Raw genomic sequence first — 20,176 nt, forward strand, 5'->3', positions numbered from 1 at the left:
AGCATCCGTAATAAAAACTTATGTGGAACCATTTAATTTATAAAAACAACTTCAAATTTAATACAGATATGGACCAGGATTTATTTTTATTATTTTTATATATTTTTTAATATCCCCTTTAAAAGGCTTGGGGGAAATTGGCACCAAAAAGACAATAGCAACGGTGTCTGTCTGATATGTACTTCCAAAAGGTAGGCAGCACCATGGTAAAGGCCTGATTCCTATACTGTGTAGAACAGGCCTCCGAATGAGATAGTATCTGCAAGAGCCATTCTCCTGCAGAGAGAAGTGATTGATTGGGTATATAAAGGGTGAGAAGGTCTTTTAGGTTTCCTGGTCCCAATCTGTGTACAAGGTACGCCATTATCAGCACCTTGAACTTAAGGCCAGTAGCAGTTTTTCAGCTGCAGCATAATACGATAGTGGTTGTCTGTCCCAATGTCATGCCACCAGCTGCAGCTTCCAGACCAACTTCAGGGGTAGCTCCCACATCGAGGTATTGCCTACAAGTACACTGATGCTAGGGCTAATATAAGTCACATCTGGTGCTTGAGGATATCAGGCAGCAACGCCAAGATACTTGTTGGGTGGCAGGGTAAATCGCTCCTGCCCCTCTTGGAATTAAGAGGCAGAGATCTACAGGCGGTGCTGCAATACTGTTTTTCTCCTCTTACGGACTACAGGAGCGGCACCAAGAGGGCTTGATTCCTTAGTGGCAAAGTCAGTATATTTCTTGCTGGAAGTTAGATGTGCACTGCATAGAAGGGCTAGAGGAGGACTGCAGCAGCAGCAGCTGTCACCAATAAACCATTGAGAAAAAGTGGTCACTACTGTGGCAAGCAGTGCATTCTCTTTGGCTTATATACAGTGATGTTTGAGGCATCTTACATTGCCGGCCTGATACCCAGTGATTTGTACATTACAATACTAGTCAATGTGAGCTTCTCCCAGTGGTTAGTACCTGTAAAATGCAAATAATGGCACTTGCCCATTTATTCGTATGAACCCCTGGGAAAGTATCCACTAGAGCATGTCTATTGGTTAGCAATAGTCTTATGACCCAGTCAGTAGCTGCTGAATGTGCACCCACCACTCCATTTTAACTCTGTTGCCTTCCATTGCAGGTACCTGATCAAATTCCTTGCACACTTAACAGAGTACCAGGATGCAAACAAAATGACCCCAAGCAACATAGCGATTGTGCTGGGGCCTAACCTTCTCTGGCCTCAGACAGAAGGGTAAGCGGCTGACATCTAAAACACTGCAGTTCTGAAATGCTAGATAATATAACTAAGAACATACCGGTCCTGGGGCTGATTTTTCTTACCTTCATTTTACAAGCCTCTTGTTCAATTTTCATGCTTTGATCCATTTGAAACATCTGGATGTCTCAGGGTGAAGAGCAGGGATGAAGTGAGGGCAAAATATGGAAAATGAGTTGCAGTAAGGCATGAGAAAAGGATAGGCAGATTGCTGAGTGGAGGAATCACCCTCGCAGCACAATCCTGTGCATGCTTACTCACAAGGATGTCCCAATGTGTTCAGTGGAGCTTACACCTGTGTCAGCGTGCATAGGAATGTATCCTTAGAACTCTTCTGTATATATTTCTCAATTATTTGCATTTCAGAAACACAAACACAGTTGAAGAGAATGGGTAGTTGCTGAGCATCAGCATGGGATACATCACACCCATTGCCACCATTAATGTATACAAGTCCCATAGTTTGTTTAACAAACACATCACCACAATGCAAATCATCACTTCTAGTGCTAGTGGGCATCCGGTGAACAAATGTAGAATATAGAAACCAGTCTGCCCCAATTCCTCTGAAAATGTCTGGTAAAATATCCAGAGCAGCATCCTACCTTTCGTAGCTGAACGACCTTGGCAGGTTACTGAGACCAGCCCCTTGCAACTGGATTTGGGAGGAAACAGAAGAATCTGCAGGAGACATGTTGCCTTAGAGCCAGGAGCTGGACTTTATCCTCTAGTCCAGGCATCCCCAAACTCGGCCCTCCAGATGTTTTGGGACTACAACTCCCATCATCCCTAGCTAGCAGGACCAGTGGTCAGGGATGATGGGAATTGTAGTCCCAAAACAGCTGGAGGGCCAAGTTTGGGGATGCCAGCTCTAGTCCCTTCCAACCCTGTGATGTTGTCATTTTGTTTTGCCCTTCGGAAGGACCTGTCTTACTGCCCTCCTTACCTGTCCATTTCTCTCTCCCACCTTTTTGTTTCAGAAACATCACCGAGATGATGGCGACCGTCTCCCTGCAGATTGTTGCAATTATTGAGCCCCTCATCCAGCATGCAGATTGGTTCTTTCCAGGAGGTAGGGCTGTCTTTTGTTTGCTAGAGCCCAACTGACCTAAGGCAAAGTGGGCAGGGCAGAACTGGTGACAGCCCGGCCACAGATTTTATCCTTTTTGGATAGATCGCCTCCCGTAGGCACCATTTGTGGTTCTTGCTGTTTCTTTCCCTGATGGCTCACATTCTCCATAGTCTTGGCTAGGGGTCCTAGAGGTCTCACCCTGTGCCTCCTAAACCAAAGATCTGTATTTCTGATCATTTGCTGTTCCAGACAAGCATCTTTCCATGGGCTTGGTTTCCCTGTTTATGCTTTGCATGGTACTATTGAGAACAGTTGTTACCTAGAAAATCCTATATGGGGGCTGCTAGGTTCCCCATCCACATTAAAAGTGTTCAAGATGATGAGTACATCGTTGTTGTTGTTGCTCACCCTTCACAAGCAGGGTGGGTCACAATAATTTAAAATCCAGTTTAAAACAATTAAAACAAATTACAGCCACAGGAATAAGGTGGGTGCTGAAAACACATGTCTCCGGTTTCAAAAGGCCAGGTGAACAGGTGCATCTTCTGCATCTGCTGAAAGCTGTATAGTGAAGGGTCCAGATGCACCTCTGTGGGGAGAGAACTCCACAACTTAGGGGGCTGCCACAGAGAATTGTCTTTTTCTTGGCTGCCACCACCAAAACCTATGAGGGCGGCAGAACTACCAAGAGGTGTGTATATGACCAGGAACATCTGCTTCTGGGGGGGGTGTATATTTGATTTACACTTATCCTTGCCAAGCCTCTGTCTGTCCTCCCTCTGGCTTCAAGTGGGAGCCACAAGCACTACTTGGCCTTTTTGCTCTCTCCTAACTAGACATTGAGTTCAACTTGACCGGGAACTATGGCAGCCCTGTGCATGTGAACCACAACGCAAATTACAATTCCATGCCATCGCCTGATATGGACCACGCTGACCGCAAGCATCCTGATCAGGCCCGGCGACCGCTTAGCGTGGCCACAGACAACATGATGCTGGAGTTCTACAAGAAGGATGGGTAGGGGGTGCTTTTTATTTTGCTGCAGGAGGAGTAAGGGGAGGGGAGCTGGGAAGGGGCTATGCTGGAGTCGCCGCTGCTCTGTAGAAGTAGTGCCCATGTTTTCTAGGCGTGCAAACACACTTCACTGCCTTGCCACTAACATCCCACTCCGCTCCTGATGCCACACCATCTGCAGGCACCTGGCCCGTGGCCTCTTTAAAGGGAAGCAGGGCTGTTGCACTTGGCCTGTCTGCCTATTCACCTGGTATGTGCCTTGCCCAAGCTAGCTGAATGGCTCTGCGCATTGACTCAACAAGCAACATAGGTGTTCCCCGGGACGGGAAGCAGATATCTACCTCACTGTACTAAAACTGGTCCTGATAACTTCCAGAGTGAAATTTGTCCTACACAGATTTCCTAGTGATGCAGTGAACGTTTCAAAACATGTTATCAGTTGGTTGATGGGTGTTTGCCGTCATTTTCTAAGAGCCTAAATAACAGGTCACATGATTGCCTGATCAGCATGCTGGGACATTTGTAGTTTTTGCCATCCAGAACTACTTTGGCGGAGAGCAAAAAAAAAAAGGGGGGGAGACTTGTCTTCCACGATTGACAACATACCACCATAGCACCGTTTGCTTCTGCTGCCCATTAAAGGAGACATCTGTGCTGAGATCAGGAGAGGGAGCAATACAGCCATGGGTGAAGAAAGATGCTGAGCTACTGAGATGCCTATTGGGTCCTGTTGATTCTAGCTTCGCATGCATATTTCTTAGCAGTTGTTCCTTGCTGTGGTAAGGTTAGCACAGGGGAGCAGCACTCTGCCTGCTCAGTTGGCCTGAGCACATGCAGTAGTTACAGTGCTGCTCCTTTCTCTACCATCTGTAGACCTGAAGAGCTGCAGATCTGGAATCCAGGGCATTGATAGCTCTTGGTAGCCAGGGACTAGAAGTGAGAATGGAGTGAGGGAGGAGACGCTTTCCACCTTTCATACGTTAGAGCCTGTCCTGCTCAGGCTATGTGCATCTGGTCATGGGTCTACAGGTTCTCGCTAACATCTCCTGCATCCGCTAGGTGTGAGCTAATAGTATTAAATGTATACTGTAAAACACTGATGGTGGTAGCTTTACCATTCTGGAGGAGGAGAGGGAAGAGTGGTTCTTCATTTAGTGAGGTCTTGAAATTAAAAAGCTGTCATTCATTGTTAGAAGAAAGGACAATGTTTCATCTTTCTTTTAAATATGGAAGAGATATATTGATAGGAAAGGGAAACAAAACATCTCTCAAAAATGAACTAGGTAATGGACCATGGATTAATGGTCCATTGGTTTTAAAAGACACATTGGGTTGTATTCAGCTGTGTCCGTCTCAGAGTAGACCCACTGAAATTAATGGACCCAAGTTAGTCACATCCATTATTTAAGTAAAAACTTCATGTGGCAAGTCATGCACTATCTGCTACCTTCTTGCAAGTTTCTGTTTGTCAAAGCAGGCTCAGGGAAGAGGGGGGTGGCGTGAGTTTTGTAAACAGCTTTGATGTTTTTAGAATCAAGTGGTATATAAATTGTATGAAATAAATAAATAGCATGAATTTTATTGCGGGGCGGGGAATGAAGTGTAGCCTACATGGTGGAAAGTCATCCAAAAGTTCCTAGGCCTGCAGTCCCTGCTTGTATCACCTCCCCCAATTAAATTGTTTTTTGGGGGGTAATGTTAATCAGTGATTGGAGAGCTTAATATTGGTATGCAGTACACCTCATGCATTCCTGTCTAATCAGTTTAAAGCTCACAATCCTATAATAAACATATGCCGTTTAAAACTTCCTACTTGCAATTCCTCAGTTAGTTTAGTGATTGTTTTTCTTTTCTTGGATTTACAAAGACATTCTCAATTTGGACCTTTTCTCTCCTGTGACTTGTTTTGATCTCTTCAGAACGGCCATGAATGCCCTACTGAGTTTGCCATCCATATGCATAAAGCTTGAATAGTAAAGAACACCCTTGCCTGATGGAAACTGCATTGTCAGATCTTTTGTGTTTAAAAGGTCTCTTGAGGGTTGGACTTGGAACTGTTCTCAGGCTTAGTTTTAGTATGCTTTACCTGTGTCAATGTTATAGTGATCCCAAGGTCTAGGAATGGCCTCAGTGAGAAATCTCAACATTTGTTTTTATTTTTGCATGAAGCATGCAAAGGAAATTTAGCTCTCTGTAGAAGGTTGTGGCAAGTACCTGGAGCTGTGCAGTGCAAGAGAAGTCATAGGTTATTTTCCTTATGCCATGAAAGAGCTCTGACAGGAAGGCACAACCTGGAAAAGATCCCAGATAGAGGCTTGATACTGGCTCAGATTAGTTTTGGAAACATTGTAATCCCACTCTTGAGGAGCTTTCTGTATGTTGTGGAGTCTTACAGTGCTCAGTGCGGACATCATATATTGTTAGGTCTAATTTGCAAAGCAAATTCTTCTGGATCCCAGAAGAAGAACCATGCAAAGATTATTGTAATCCCCTATTAGGTTCACCTCTAGCCTGCTCTCCCTCTCCCGCATTCTCCCTACACACACACACACACACACACACACACAACTGCAAAACAACTGGCATTGCTTTCACAAAAACCTTCCATTTCCTCAAATTCTGCCTTTCACTGAATGTCCTGCTTCTCCACTTAGCAATATGCTTCTCTGCAGCCAAGTTGCCCCAATCCCCCTGCTTTTTGCAAGCTGCGGCCTTGGACTTCCCAGCCCCTTTCCCAAAGGCCTGCCAAACTGACGCAGCAGGAGAAGCATTTGGCCTTAGTTTCTGTTACACTAATACCTGTATGTTTCTGTCCATGCAGCCTTAGGAAAATCCAAAGGTATGGTATCCTCTGGGTAGCTCTTGAACCATTCCTACCTTCAGTGTCAAGACCCAGGCAATTCAGAGCACCCACGGCCTTGCCAGCAGAGCAGAAGCCAGCTTCTCCCCGAAGGCACTGAGACGGGAGCCTGTCTTTTGAGTGCCCCGTCAAAATTTGAAGCTGCCTTATTACAGAGTCTGCTTTGGTGGACAGCGGCTTTCCAAGGTCTAGATCAGAGTTTCCCAAATTTGGATCACAAGTCCCACCATCCCTAGCTAGCAGGACCAGTGGTCAGGGATGATAGGAACTGTAGTCCAAAAACACTGGAAGACCCAAGTTTGGGAAACCTTGGTCTTGATAGACAGAAGTTTTTCCTAGCCCTTTTCCCCAAGGTGGTAGCGATGGACCCTGGGCGCATGTGCTCTGTCATTGACCTATGGCCCTTCCCCCTTTCCTGCAGGATGTTGTTTTTCCAGTTTTTTTATCATCCCCAATACAAAGGGCATCAATTAATCACAGGTGTCCTGGCTGCATGCTTTTTTAAGATTCCAGATGCTCTCCTTGCGCCCTGCCGTAGATTTTTTATGTTCAGGTCTGTGGCTCTTTGGAAAGGCCTCATGGTCCCAAGGCTTCCTGATTCTTGTTGATGCCTGGGAGAAGGGTTCTTGTTGATGCCTGGTAGAACCTCCCTTAGATACAAAACTTTACCAACCTTGGAAGGTCACTGCTTTTGCGGCTGCCCTGATGATTGCAAGTGGCCACTGGGTGTCCCAGCAGAGCAGCCTTTGACCCAAATGACCCTCACGGCCGTGCCAGAAACCCCTCTCTAGAGTCTACATTTAAGTAATTAAGTACGTGGATCCTTTCAGACCTTGGATGCACCTAGGTGGCTTCCCTCCTTCCCCCTGCAATGTAAATGTGTGTGTTTAATGCTCTCAATGATTGCTTCCGAGTTGGTAAGGGACTATCTCTGTGTTCCCCCCCATAGCATGGGCGTCCGGGTGATGGACACCTCATGGGTGGCTCGCAGAGGCACCTCCATAGTTCGTAAGGCATCCTCCACCCCTCCTGCCATGCAGCCCCCCGCTCCGCCTTCCGATCTTGCTGCTACTCCTCAGTCACCAATTCCTGAGCAATCTCTTGACATTTCAGCTACTCCCTCCCCTACTCCAACTAGCTTCGGTTTCCCGCCAGGGGCTGAGAGAGCAAGGTAAGTGCTGGAGGGCAGCGCAAGCAGCTGCCACTGTGTTCTGTGGTCCTGGAAGTCTCTGTGGACACGTCTGCCACTCCCACACCTGCATGGGCCCTCTTTAGTTACGCTTCCGCTTTCACTTTGCAAGTGTGTGTGTGTGTGTGGGTTTGAATGAGAGAGAATTGTGGCACAAAATAATACTTTCCTGTGGTCCAGCTGAATGTAAGCAATTTAAAAAAAATAAACAGACCTGTTGCTCCAAAGATTTTAGGCAAGCAGGGAGACTGGCATCAGGAATAGTAACATAGAACAAAATTCTTTTCCTGATTTTGCGCTACAGAGACTGGGCAGACCTTCCTATTTTGCCACCTCGTCCTGTTGGAATTCAGCACCAGCAGCATGGAGAGGCTTATTCTGACCCGATATTTTATTGATATCCATTTAAGGCAAAGGTCTGGCTCTGTTTTTAGGTCCCAGCTTCATCCAGCTGCCATGTTGTCATTTTTAGTCCTGGATTTTCAGACCTAATGCAAGACTTGTGTTATTTTGTGCTGGGGATTCATTCATAAGGGTCAGCTCTGTGGCAAGCTAGAAATGACTGATCATGTTTGCCATATTCATATGTGCAGAGAGTAGGAGGTTATCCATAGGGGGTATCATGCATATGTTTCTGGTCTGTGCTTCTGCCATAGATGTGCTCCCTGCTAAAAGCAAGCATGGAATTAGACGTTTAATGCGTTGCCTGTCAACATACCCACTAAAAGCAGGGGAGGGAGGGAGACATGCATGGGAATAAGAAGCTGGCAAAACCATCCACAAAGGCAGGCACTCTCACCTTTCTGTTGCACATATGCTCACAAAACAGGAGGAAATATGGGCTAAATCTGAATTGAGATAATAATTCTGTGTTTACACTGGCAAGAAGAGAGATTTAGTCCCACCCTTGCTACTTCTCCAGCCTGTGGGCTCCAATAATAGGCAGCATTCGTCTTGTCCTGCAGGATCCACCATTTGCAGTCTTTTCTTTTGACTTTCTATGACATTCCTGGTTCTTTCTCAACTTCAGTTTTCCCAGGCTTGTTCCTTTCCAGTAAATTGCCAAGCGCCAATTTGGGTGGCACTTCTCTGTTTGTGAGCTCACATTAGCCAGGGAAAGAGGCCAAGAAAGAAGGATGGGGGCAAAGTCAAGCCCTTGATAGAAGGGCATGCAACTTCATTAGAACTCATTCCATGCTTCCTTGCCTCCCCTGGGGTCTCTCTCACCTGCAATTGCATACCTCACACTTTGGAAGGAGTCCAGGAGTTACATGGCAAACCTTGATGCTTGCCTGGCATTGCATCTCGGTACGCTGTCCCGCTGTTTTCTCTGCCATGCTTTCCTCATATCACTAGTTCTCAATCCAATATTCTGCTTAGGGTTGCCTGGCTTCCCAATGTAATGAGGCAGCAGGTTCTACTATGCAGCATGACCCACTTGTTTTGTGGAGGATTAGTTTGTCCCAATTTAATTGACAAGAGTAATCAATTTTCTGAATTGTGGGGGACCTTGAATTCCATAGTGAACCCTCAAATGCCCCCTGGCTTGGTTTTATTTTCAAATTAGCACTTATGGGCGAAATTCAACCCATAGATACCCATTTCCTTCATATGGAGGAACATTTTCTTTGTGGGATATTCCTCCCCCCCCAAGCCCCTACACACACACACACACACACACACACACACACACACACACAACAAGCCCCTGAGACAAAACCAACACTCAGGACAACTGTCATCTAGAGATATTTTCCAGATCTCCCTAAACAACTGTTAGGTGACGTTGGCAAGGTAGATTTTGCACAGGCCTAGCTTCTGTTTTCCAGCAGATGAAGTTTCCAAGTGCCATTTTCTACATTTGGGTGGCTCATGAGAGAAAAGCAGAAACCCAGGCCTGGAGCTGTCAGCTCAGGAAGGTGGGGATTGCTGCCCCAGCCACTGTGTCCCTTGCAGTTGAGGAGTCCCTCTTGCTTTCCTTGAATTTTTGGTTGTTGTTCTCCTCTCTTCTTCTTCTCTCCCCCGCCCCCACCCCAACCTTCTCCTGGCAAATGCTTATGGGCTGTTTTCGAAACTCCTGTTCGGTTCTTCCCTGTACAAACGCTCTCTGCTCTCTTTTTTTGTTTTTGTTTTGTTGTTTTGGACATTTGCAGCACGGATGGTGTGTCGTCTAGTTGGTCGGATTCCTGTTACATCTACCCATCCCCTGAGGACGACAAGCCTCCCCCATACCCCTGCTACTCATCCTTCCACCACCACCACCCCAAGACTGGCCCATGCGCTAGGCCGGAGCCCCCCTTGCCACTGTACCGGTGGCCAGGGTACAGCCAAACGCTGCCTCCCCCTTCCTCCTCCTCCTCTTCTTCCTCTCCCTCCCCTCAGCAGCTTGACATTAACTCTAACCCGAAACCGTATTTCCTGCACCTCCCTAAGCAGAGCTCCTTCACAGAGTTGCATGGTCCTGAGACTAACCTCTCCTCCGTCTACATGAAACCCCCCCTCACCTTATCCAAACCCGATCCTCCTGGCACTCCTTACAGCTCCCATATGTCAGTCTCTCCCCCCTGGGTCAGCTGCACCTGTGCCAGAGACAGAGGAACCGGGCTCGCTAGGTAAATAACCTCTTATTTGACAAATGCTCGGGCAAATTGGGCACGGTGGTGGAAGGGTGAGCACCACTTGCTTGCCACGTACCAGAGGTCTACGCACAGGGCCTCCACGCCTCCTCGGTAGATAAATGAGGCCTTCCTGTTGGCCTCCACATTGCTACAGATCTCCTGGAAAGAACTTCAGCTGTATCAGCTGATGGAGCCTGCAAGGGAGGGAGTTCCTTGAAGCCAAATCCAGGTTTAAAATAGGTTTCGTTGGTCACCTTTCTTTCCCTGAGAATGAAGTTCTGAGACATGCCCAAAGTGCTCTGTAAGAGAATTTTCAACACCATCCCCAAGTTACAATTCTCAAAATTCCATGGGGAAACTATGACAGCCATGGAATCCCACATCACACTCTTTGAATCATTCCGTCTGCACAAATATTGCAGTTTGTCAGATGGAACATCCCTTCCTTTCCTTCCCCCTTCCCACACACACTGGGGCCAATTTTGACAGGCTCAGGGAGCCCCATTGCACAAGCAGGATATGTTGCACAGAACTTCTTCTTAAATGGCTATTTAGGTGAATCCCATGTAATATATATATCTGTAGCTTGGGTAAGCATTTAGTGTCAATAGCATCCAACCAACCAGCCCTTTCTTTGGACCCCAAGTGTGGCAGTCCAATAGCTTCTTTGGGTCCAACCTATTTAGAGGCGCAGGGGGCACCCACCTTGGCCTGGCAAATGTTGAGGCTTTCACCATCCAGGTTTCCAATTACCGCATTGAGTTGCCTGGTCTAGCCAACCACCTTGAGTAGCACCTTTCTTGCCACAGATTATTTGTGACAAACTCAGTTCCCTCACTGAGGTAAACCATGGCTTGCCACACTGCCTTGGGGTTGGTGGCCACTTGTAAGCTAAGTGCAAAGGAACAAACTTGGACAACTGACATGGCCTCAAGTTCAGCATAACAAGTTCACCTCTTAAATCTGTGAGGTGCCCCACCCCATCCCCACCATGAGGAACAGATCATATTGCTGCTGCTGCTCCTCCTCCTGCCCCACCTGCCCCACAGAGTGGTCTCTCTGGAAAACGGCTTCCCTCCATTTTGTTTCGTCTCATTGCTGTGTACAGAGTGACTGAGAGGGCTGCAGTGCCATTCATGCTCTAGTCATGCTCAGATCTGCTTTTGAAGGTGGATGTGCAAGTTTGTCTGGTCCTTTGGGCGTATGTTCGGGAGCAAGGCATCAAAACGCTTTGCTTTGCAAGCATCATTGGCTTATCATAGCGGAGGCTTATGGGCCTGCACCCTGGGACTGTGGGACAGGAGGAGGGGGAGGCTATGGGAGAGGGGGATTTATGCATTTAAGATGCCCTTCGTACAAAGGGGCTCATGACTGCTGCTTCTTGTCCACCTTTTGTTTCTTTTTAGCACACTAAAAACCAAGGAACTCTCTCCTGTTTCTGGGCAGAAAGGGAGCCCGGTTTGTGGCCCTGCAGCACCATGTGGGACCACACAGCAGTTGCCTGGTCTCACACAGCAGCTGTCCACAGAACAGAGCCCACACACCCTGCGGAAAGGTAGGTATTCACACCTGAATAGGGCAACAGGAGTGGGTTCAGCTGGGTGAAACAAACAAAGCAACAACTCTCTCTCAGTGTGGTGTAGTGGTTAAGAGCGGTAGACTCATAATCTGGTGAACCGGGTTCGCGTCTACACTCCTCCACATGCAGCTGCTGGGTGACCTTGGGCTAGTCACACTTCTTTGAAGTCTCTCAGCCCCACTCACCTCACAGAGTGTTTGTTGTGGGAGAGGAAGGGAAAGGAGAATGTTAGCCGCTTTGAGACTCCTTCGGGTAGTGATAAAGTGGGATATCAAATCCAAACTCCTCTTCCTCTGCCTCCTCCTTCTCTCTCTCTCTCTCTCTCTCTCTCTCTCTTTCTTTCTTTTAGTGTGTTAGCCACACAATTTAATTCCACTAGTTAACTGACTGCTTTTTGGCCAGGGCTCCTGTTTTCTCTGTGGGCAACGGCAATGATTGTAGATTATTAGTTCTCCTTTCTGGTGTCCTCATAAGACTGAGAAATCTGGTAGGAAAGTTCCTGCCACAAACACTTGAAATTTTGTCTAAGAAATAAAGTCACCAGAATGAGCAAGTGGGGTCCATTGGACAGTTAACCTGGAGGATGTAAAAAAGAGCTAGGTTCAAGCCCTACTTCTGCTTTGCATTCAGCATAGCACTAAGGAGATTGTTCTGTCAACGCAAGCATTTCTAGTTTACTGGTGGAACAATCTCTGCTCCCCTCGTACACTGTTCTATAAGTTCTCCTAACCCTCTGGAACAGATTTAATGGAGTGCAAGGGGAGGGGAGGAAGTCCCATTGCGCTAGCAGAGAACCCTTCTGTTGGCTTCCACTAGTACAATGAGTTGGTTAAATATGGTCCATGTTCCAGACATGACTTCCCATGAGCACAGGTTGCCCTTAGGCCTGAGCTTCCATTCACCAGGGCTCAAGCAGGCCTGATGGTTGTATTCAGAAAGCCAGTAGTAAAAAGCTCACCTGACCTCCCAGTGATGAATGACAACCAGCTGTATCTGTGTGTTTGTATGTGTGTCTCTTTCTCTCTTGTCTTCTGCAGTTTCAAAGAAGCTGACCCCCATCCCTGCCAAGGTTCCTTACGGCCAGTCAGGTGGTATGTCCGATCAGTCTACGGGGCAGCCGTCCCCCGCCAGCCTTTCTCCCACCCCACCAAGCACCCCATCACCCTATGGACTGAGTTACCCACCAGGCTACTCCCTGGGCTCGGGCCCACTCTCCCCGGCAGCTGCTCCTTCTCTGTCTTCTCCTCCTTCCCTGACGAGCACTTTAACCAAATCTCGGCCCACCCCTAAGCCACGACAGAGGCCCACGCTGCCACCTCCACAGCCTCCCACATCAAACGCATCCGGCTCTAGTCCGCAGTCCATGGAGCACACAGTACTTGACGGCATGTCCCCCGGGGAGAGCATGTCCACAGGTAACAAAGCAGTGGCAGAGGGACAGCACTCTAGGGGGGTGGGGGGTTGCTAGCAGAGACAGAGTGGAGGAGGGAGCAGTGTATGGGCAGGGCTTGCCAACGTGGCACCCTCCAGTTGTTTGCGGGCAGAACTTGCATCATCCTTGATCTTTGTCTGTGCTGGCTGAGGATGATGGGAGTTCTGGTCCTGGGTATCTGAAGGGCACTGTTGGCTTAGGGGGAAGTTCCAGGTCTACCTTTTGATTGCTTAAGGCACAGCTGGAGAGAAGCACTGTAGAGCCAAGAGCAAAAAGTAGGAACAACTAGTGCAGAGCACCATAATCCAGTCAAGATTGAGGGTGGAGTTTCCTGGTGGCACAGTCCTTCACTTTTTTCTGTATTCCACAGGCAAGTGGCAAAACAACAATTGAGCTATGCTGTACATAAATTCCGGTGCTTGTCACCTACTTAATCACTCAAGCAGGAAGTGATTGCCATTCAAAACAGGATTCTGAAACTACCTGAGAAGCAAGGCCAAAATTCAAGTGTTGCATTTAGAACAAAATATCAAGGGGTAAATTGCATACACGGTGAGGGAATGAGGATCACCTTCCGATTCCAGGTCATATGTAGTGAGTTAAGTGAGCTGAGCTAAAATGCTGCTTGAGGATGATATGGAAGGGAATACTTTGAACATGAAAGCTGAGCATAACACAGACCTTTTTAGCCAGGAACTTAGCCTTTCCAGACAAAAGGGACATTGCGCTAGTGCTGCTAATCCCTTCTCCCTCTGAAAATGCAACTCTTCCTCCATGTTTCGCTCTGGGTCCTGCTACGATGGACATGGGTCATTACTTTCTGATGTGATTCAAATCTCTTGCTCTGCATAGCAAGGCCAGGGAACCTATTTCAAGCGGAGGGCCACATTTCCTTCTGAGTGACCTTCTCCGAGGGCCATCGGGCAGGGACAAAAGTAGGCACAGCAATGAATGCAGATTCTGCCTTTGTACAGGAAGCTGATTTCTACACACGCACCGCTCTCTCTGTCCTCCATCCATGGAAGCAAAGAGGCATTGTCAGAGTTCAAGGGCCTAATCCAGCCAGGCAAAAGCCCTCAAGGAGGGTGTGAAGCAAGGCTGGTGAAGGATGGAAAGTGTGCCCTGGGAAGAGTTCCAAAGGCCAAAGAAAAGGCCTAGAGAACTACATTGGGCCCCCAGGCCAAAGGTTCCCCATCCCTGCTGCGCAGCTATTTTGCCTTTTTTTAACCCCCTTCTTCCCTTCCCCCTCGCAGGCTGTGCATTCATAATTTCAAATGCTAGACTGCACATCTTCAGTAAAAAAAATTAACAGTAAATAACCCAACCAGTAGTGCTATTTGGTTAAGCAGTAAAATACCACTGAGGGGGAAATATGTATATTACCCTTGGGAAACCAGAGTGTCTAGAAAGGCCTTCCACATTCCGGCAGAGTCTCTGAGAGAGGCAGCAGTTCAGCCTTCTTTTGGGAATTTCAAATATGGCCAGAAATGCAGGAGCAGAACGAAACTGGTCCACTCTTTGGCACACCTGTCTCCATGCAGGGCTCTATTCCTTGGGTGGCTGCAGCTTTTGATCAGGAGGTCAGTAGTGGCCAATCTTTGTGTCCCAATGGCAGAGTAGAGGCACAGCTAGCAGGCAAATTCTCAAAACTCAGGGGTGGTTTGACTGTACATAACTCCAGGATGACTTGTGCTTTTGGTCAACTGATCCCTGTTCTTTTGAAGGCCTGGGGCCTCCAAAACATTGGGGAGGGGTCAACTGCAGTCCGTTCTGGATACGTGGGCCGATCGTGGCTCCTGTTGCTACAGCTTGTGCTTTGGGAATGGCCACGCCTGTGTGGTCAACATTTGAGAGGGGTTTTGTGTCTCCAGCTTCCCGCTGGTGTTTTTTTGGTAGGCAGGTGCAACTGCTCTGACTTGGAGGTCTTGTTGTGTACTATTTTTTTTTTGTCTTTGTTGCTTTTCCTGTTTCTCTTCTGTTCCTTTCTCCCAATCCTACCATTGTGTCCCTGCAGCTGTTTGAGGCTCGTGATGCAATATTGGATAGGTGTGAGGGGAATGCTCAGGGTAAGCTGGAGTCCCTGCCCTCCTCCCTGAACCTTCTGCCACTACTACTACTGCTGCTGCTGCCAATGTCACCCCCACCACCCCTGGCCCCCATGCCTTTCCTCACAGAGTCACACTCCCCACCCCATCTCGCTGGCCTTGCATGGGGCACGCTGTTCCAGAACTGCATGGCTGCTCGAGCCTGCTCTCCACTCACCAGCTGACTGATAATGATGTCATTAGTAAACTTGCGGGGGGGGTGCTTCTCACTTGGCCTTTCATGCCTGACATTCGTGTGTGTGTGTGTGTGTGTGTGTGTGTGTGTTTAAATATGTGTGTGTGTGTGTGTATTTAAATATATATATATCTATATATGCAGGCACTCAACTAATTCCTTTCCAAGCCACGGAATTCACTGGCTCCTAACCTTGCTAGCCCCTTTCTTACCAACGTGACTTTCTCCCTCTCCCATTCCATGTGTTATTTCCAAAGGGATGTCATGATATTGCCATTAATGGATATTAATGGCAGTTGTTTGTTGTGGGTGAGGCCAAAGGGGCAACCCAGGAGCAGGTGATGGTCAAGGCTATGTGTGCCACTGCTCAAAAGGATACAAAGCTTGCGGGGTCTTCTTCTCACCCAAGTAAGGACAGCTGCCTTTACAGTATCAGTGGGAGACTGCGGCCCTCCAGAATTTGTTGGGCTCCGGCCCCCAGCATCCCTGACCGCAGCTGAAATCCAGCAACATCTGGAGGGACAGAGGTTCCCCACTCCTGCTTTTTACACTGTGAAGGTCCTCAGCTCAGCTGAAAAGCCTAACGAATCGCCCCTTGTTCTGAAATACATCTCCCACAGCTGATTTAGAATTGCTTCCCCATTCCCAATTCATGGGGGAATGCTCTCAAGAGTAAAATCATATTATGAGGGTGATTTTTACTCAGTATGCAAGGATCCCATGCAGCTTGCAGGTTCTTGACATACAAGTTCACTTCCCCTGTCTCACAAGTAGCCATGTGGAAGCTATTCCTTTGCTTCCGAGAGAAGCAGTGACTTTCATTGCTTAAAATTATACATAGTGTGACATGCTCCTCCCTGGCTAGGTAGGGACTGTCTGCATCTTAATTGAAATAGGAGGTTTGTCTGACTGGAAAGGAGGGGTGAACAGGATGTTTTGTCATAGCCTATTTGTGTCTTGTGGAGCTCTGGGGATAGGTCATGGCTGTGCATGGGATGTTGTCGTTTTGATAAATCTGGATGCTTTTGTTTATCAACAGATAAGTAAGCCTACTCTGTCCTAATTGCACATAGTCTTCAAATCATCTGTTTGGAGGACTTGTCCATCAAATCCTAGCCACTTTTGGCCGCACCGTGGAGTTACTTCATATGATTTGTGAAAGAGGCATTTAGAGGCATCATGGGGATATGCTGTGAACACTGTATCATCCAGAGGAGAGATTTGTGTGTATACTTTGGCTGCTAGGCATGTACTTACCTATGTCCACAAATATTCTTGTCTCCTTCAGAGATATGGGGAGATTTGGTAGGCACATTTTGAACATCTTTTTCACATCTTGAGGAGTGGCCCCAGATGAGATTTAGGAAAGAGCTGCCTTTCCTTTATTCAATGCCGCCTCTTAGTTCATTGGATTAAGCAAGGACCAAAAATATTCTGCTCTGAGAAGACATGTATTTAACAATATCCCTTGTCATTTCTGCAATTGACTAGCTCTTCAGGATGGTTTTGCACATTTATAAGCCAACCTGGTCATTTGGTCCCAATGTGCAAAGATGTTAAATATTTGAATTATTTCTGATAGCATGTCTATGGATAGTAAGCCACCAAAAAGCATGTAATAGAAAAAGAGAACCTTGAGAAGTTGAATGGGATACTTGCCACTTAGGGGGATAGCAGAGGGAACAGAGATGCTAAATTCTAGGTGTAAGTTGTACTGAAGTACTGGCTGCCTAGATTCCTTCATTAGAGGGAACTGTTTTCAGCAAGGCTGAGCTAAGGGGGACAGCAAAGGCAGCTTTGGCAAATTTTGTCATGTTGATACTCCCTTGCCAAATGAGATTGGGGTCTTGGGGTCTTTCTCCTAAAGACATTTAAAGCAACTTTGCAAGTAACTTCTCAATTCAATATCCTTCAAGTGATTTGCCTGCCTGCCCACGTACCTGTACGCTAAGTCATTTGTGGCACATGGATGGTGAAAATGGGAGGAGGACTGGAAGGGAAACTGTCTTCCCATTTCCAAACTCTTTCCTGCATGGTTGCCTGGACATCCTCTCTCACAACAGATGACAATCCAAGTTGCTATTTACAGGCCCATGGTTAAGACTAGGTTCTGAAACTGCAGGAGATGCTGCTGTCTGCTGCCATCGGCCCAGTTTGCTGAGCTGTTGTTGAGATTAAGAAGCATGTGGCCTAGACCCCGATTCACGCGTGCTTGCGGGGAAGGGACAGCTGTGAAGAATGTTGCAGCAACAAAAGGCACAAGCCAAGATTATATTATGACATCCCTTTCCTCTGGCATTAACAGGCTCCGAGAACTGTACTTCCTGCTCAGTTTTAAGTTAAAACGTTGATTATTTTTGTCTATCTTAATCTGTATATGAACGGGTGGGCAGACGTTGCCTGGAGTAGCATGGTAATTCTCTGTCTCCCTGTGTGTCTGTGCCTGATTGCAGATCTTGCCCACCTTGATATCCCTTCCATCCATGTAGAGGTTGATGCCACACTCCACCTGGACCCACTGGGACAAGTCCAGAGACATCCGGTACAAGGAAAAATCAATTCAGAGGAGGATTCGGAAAGCACCGCCCTATGACACAAAAGCCCCTTGTCCCTCTAATGTGCTCTCTTGTACATATCGGTGCCCCATGAACACTACAGAAGGCGATGTTGTCCAGAGACCTTGTCCGGCAGGGGAAGGGGGCGTGGGCGGTCTCTCTTCTGGAGTTCCACTTGCCAGCCCCTTTGTGCAAGACTTGACAGACCTGTGGGCCTGGTGCTAACCCTGGCAAAAGGGCGTTGCTGGTGCAATTTCCAATTTATTTATTTATTTTTGTCTCCTGTTTGTTTAGCCTTATCCAAATTTTGCCTTTTTGACGTGGTGCCTATTTATCTCCCTTTTGAGCTCTTCGGACCCTCAGACCAAGAATTAAGTCCCACCTGCCCTGTTGGGGAATTCTGGTGTTGTGCACAGGGCAGAGAGATTCAGGAGCATGGCAGGCTGCTCACCGGCTGAACTCCACCAAAGGCACCCACTGGGTTTTTGGCTTATTGACCTTGGCAGTGTATTTTGTTCCTTCTGCCTCCTGCTTATGCTCCAGCTGTCCTTACTCTTTCCACTCCATCTGTGCTGGTTCGTGTATCTCTTCCTTATATTGTGGCCAAGGAATGTTTGTTTTAGAAGCTGAGTTGTGGGGAAGAGAGAGAAAGAGAGAGAGACCCACACACACAAGCAGCGTATACCTATATTTTCTTTCAGTCCCTGAAATCCTGATTTCTGAAATAGCCACATACAGCCTTGTGAGTCTCTGTGTATCCACAAGCCTCTAAAGGGAATGGGTGTCTGGCCTTCTCAAATCCTTTACCGTTCCATTTTCCCCCTTCCCTTCCCTTCCCTTTTTTTCATTGGCTTTTGCTTGACTCCCCCTGAGGGAGAAGCTAGTAGATGGAAGAGGGGTCACTCTTGGGGGGGGGACACAGGTGTTTGGCAGTGGTCAGAAGCCGGAGGGGGTGGTAGCTGTTGATATGGGTGAGTGATGGTCTCCTGTATGTCGGGAAGCAGTTACTCGATTAGCAATAAAAGTGTTCCTAAGCATACCTACCCTCCCTGCATTGTGGTGTCAGAAGTGGAACCTGGTCGTGTGGAGTTCTTGTTCACCAGCGTCACGGGCTCATTTCCCCCCTTCTCTCTCTGCTGTGGGCCCCATGTCTTGGCAGCAGGGAAAGGGGAGACAAATACCACCAACAGAATATATGTTTATAGTGGCCCGATTGCAGCTCCCCATTGTTGTTTAGCCCAGGGTTCGACTGAGGAGGGCAAAGCTCTCAGCTGTGCATGCAAAGGCAGATGTAACCTTTTATCCTTTTAAAAAAGAGATGAGATATATATATATATCTGCTGAGATAGATATATATTTGTATATATATATAAAAGTCTATAAATATATATATATATAAAAGTCTATAAATATATATATATATTTGGTTTATTTGGGGCCATTCCATCTGAACGGGTGTACAAATGTACAATGTAAATTTAAAGGCTTATCATAATTCTTCCAACACAGGCATACACACAGACCTTTCCCACCCTTGGATTTATGATAAATGTCTCCAAACACCCTCTATTTTTTTGTGTATGTGTGTTCCCCACCCCAGCAGTGTTTTTGCAAGTCTGGGTGCTCTTGCTTTGCCACAGGCTGTGATAATGTGTAGTTCATCACTCAAGGTGGAAGAGGCAGGGGAACAAGTGCAGATTGTTGTTAGAAAGGTGTGGGGAGGAGAGAGGGGGGTGCGAAACGGTACTCTTAACTGCTCTTTCCAATTCCAGTCACTTGGTGTATTTGCTGCTCAAGCAGGGGGCATTGCCGATTGGTATCTTGTGCTGCATCTTAAAATTACTGGCAAGACAGACCCATCCCAAGCACTGAGCAGCTCCTTTCTCGGGGGGGTCTCCTGCTTTCTCCATTTCTGCTCCCCACCCCTCCACTTCCCCAATGTATGGTCTCATTAAAGTACAATTAATGACTTTTGTGGTATCTCTGTTTCTCTCGTCTGTTTGCTGGGTTTGGATTAGCAGAGAGGGGTGCCTCTTGGCTGCAAACAAAAGATACCTGGGTGAGACAGGCTTATTCAGCAGCGAAACATACATTTTTCAGGCCACTTCAAAAATTAGGCTGAAGTCACAGGTACATTTTTTTAAAGCATTTTAATGATCACTTTGGAAGCACCCCTCCCTTTTTCATTGGCAGGCAACTCCCCTTTTACATAGGGGCTATATCCTGAGGCAAGGGACGCGGGTGGCGCTGTGGTCTAAACCACAGAGCCTAGGGCTTGCCAATCAGAAGGTCGGCAGTTCAAATCCCCATGAGGG

The 20,176-nt window shown here is 47.3% G+C and overlaps 1 protein-coding gene across 11 annotated transcripts in view; it reads left to right on the top strand.

Annotated features, from left to right (window-relative positions):
- The window catches only part of ARHGAP44 (Rho GTPase activating protein 44), a 94,010-nt gene extending 74,169 nt beyond the window's left edge, over positions 1 to 19,841 (top strand). For 3 of the 11 annotated variants that reach the window (XM_053376151.1, XM_053376152.1, XM_053376159.1), the window contains 9 exons: positions 1,125 to 1,238; positions 2,243 to 2,334; positions 3,171 to 3,351; positions 6,170 to 6,187; positions 7,158 to 7,379; positions 9,551 to 10,009; positions 11,422 to 11,570; positions 12,632 to 13,009; positions 17,760 to 19,841. In XM_053376151.1, coding sequence (XP_053232126.1) covers positions 1,125 to 1,238; positions 2,243 to 2,334; positions 3,171 to 3,351; positions 6,170 to 6,187; positions 7,158 to 7,379; positions 9,551 to 10,009; positions 11,422 to 11,570; positions 12,632 to 13,009; positions 17,760 to 17,899 — 1,753 coding nt within the window. In that variant the 3' untranslated portion in view covers positions 17,900 to 19,841. Of the gene's footprint in view, positions 1 to 1,124; positions 1,239 to 2,242; positions 2,335 to 3,170; positions 3,352 to 6,169; positions 6,188 to 7,157; positions 7,380 to 9,550; positions 10,010 to 11,421; positions 11,571 to 12,631; positions 13,010 to 15,040; positions 15,093 to 17,759 lie in introns of all 11 variants that reach the window. The other 8 variants (XM_053376154.1, XM_053376156.1, XM_053376157.1 and 5 more) reach the window with 8 other exon arrangements.
- Positions 19,842 to 20,176: the final 335 nt, after the last annotated feature.

The sequence above is a fragment of the Podarcis raffonei genome, chromosome 2, assembly GCF_027172205.1.
Source record: "Podarcis raffonei isolate rPodRaf1 chromosome 2, rPodRaf1.pri, whole genome shotgun sequence".
Classification (NCBI taxonomy): Eukaryota; Metazoa; Chordata; class Lepidosauria; order Squamata; family Lacertidae; genus Podarcis; species Podarcis raffonei.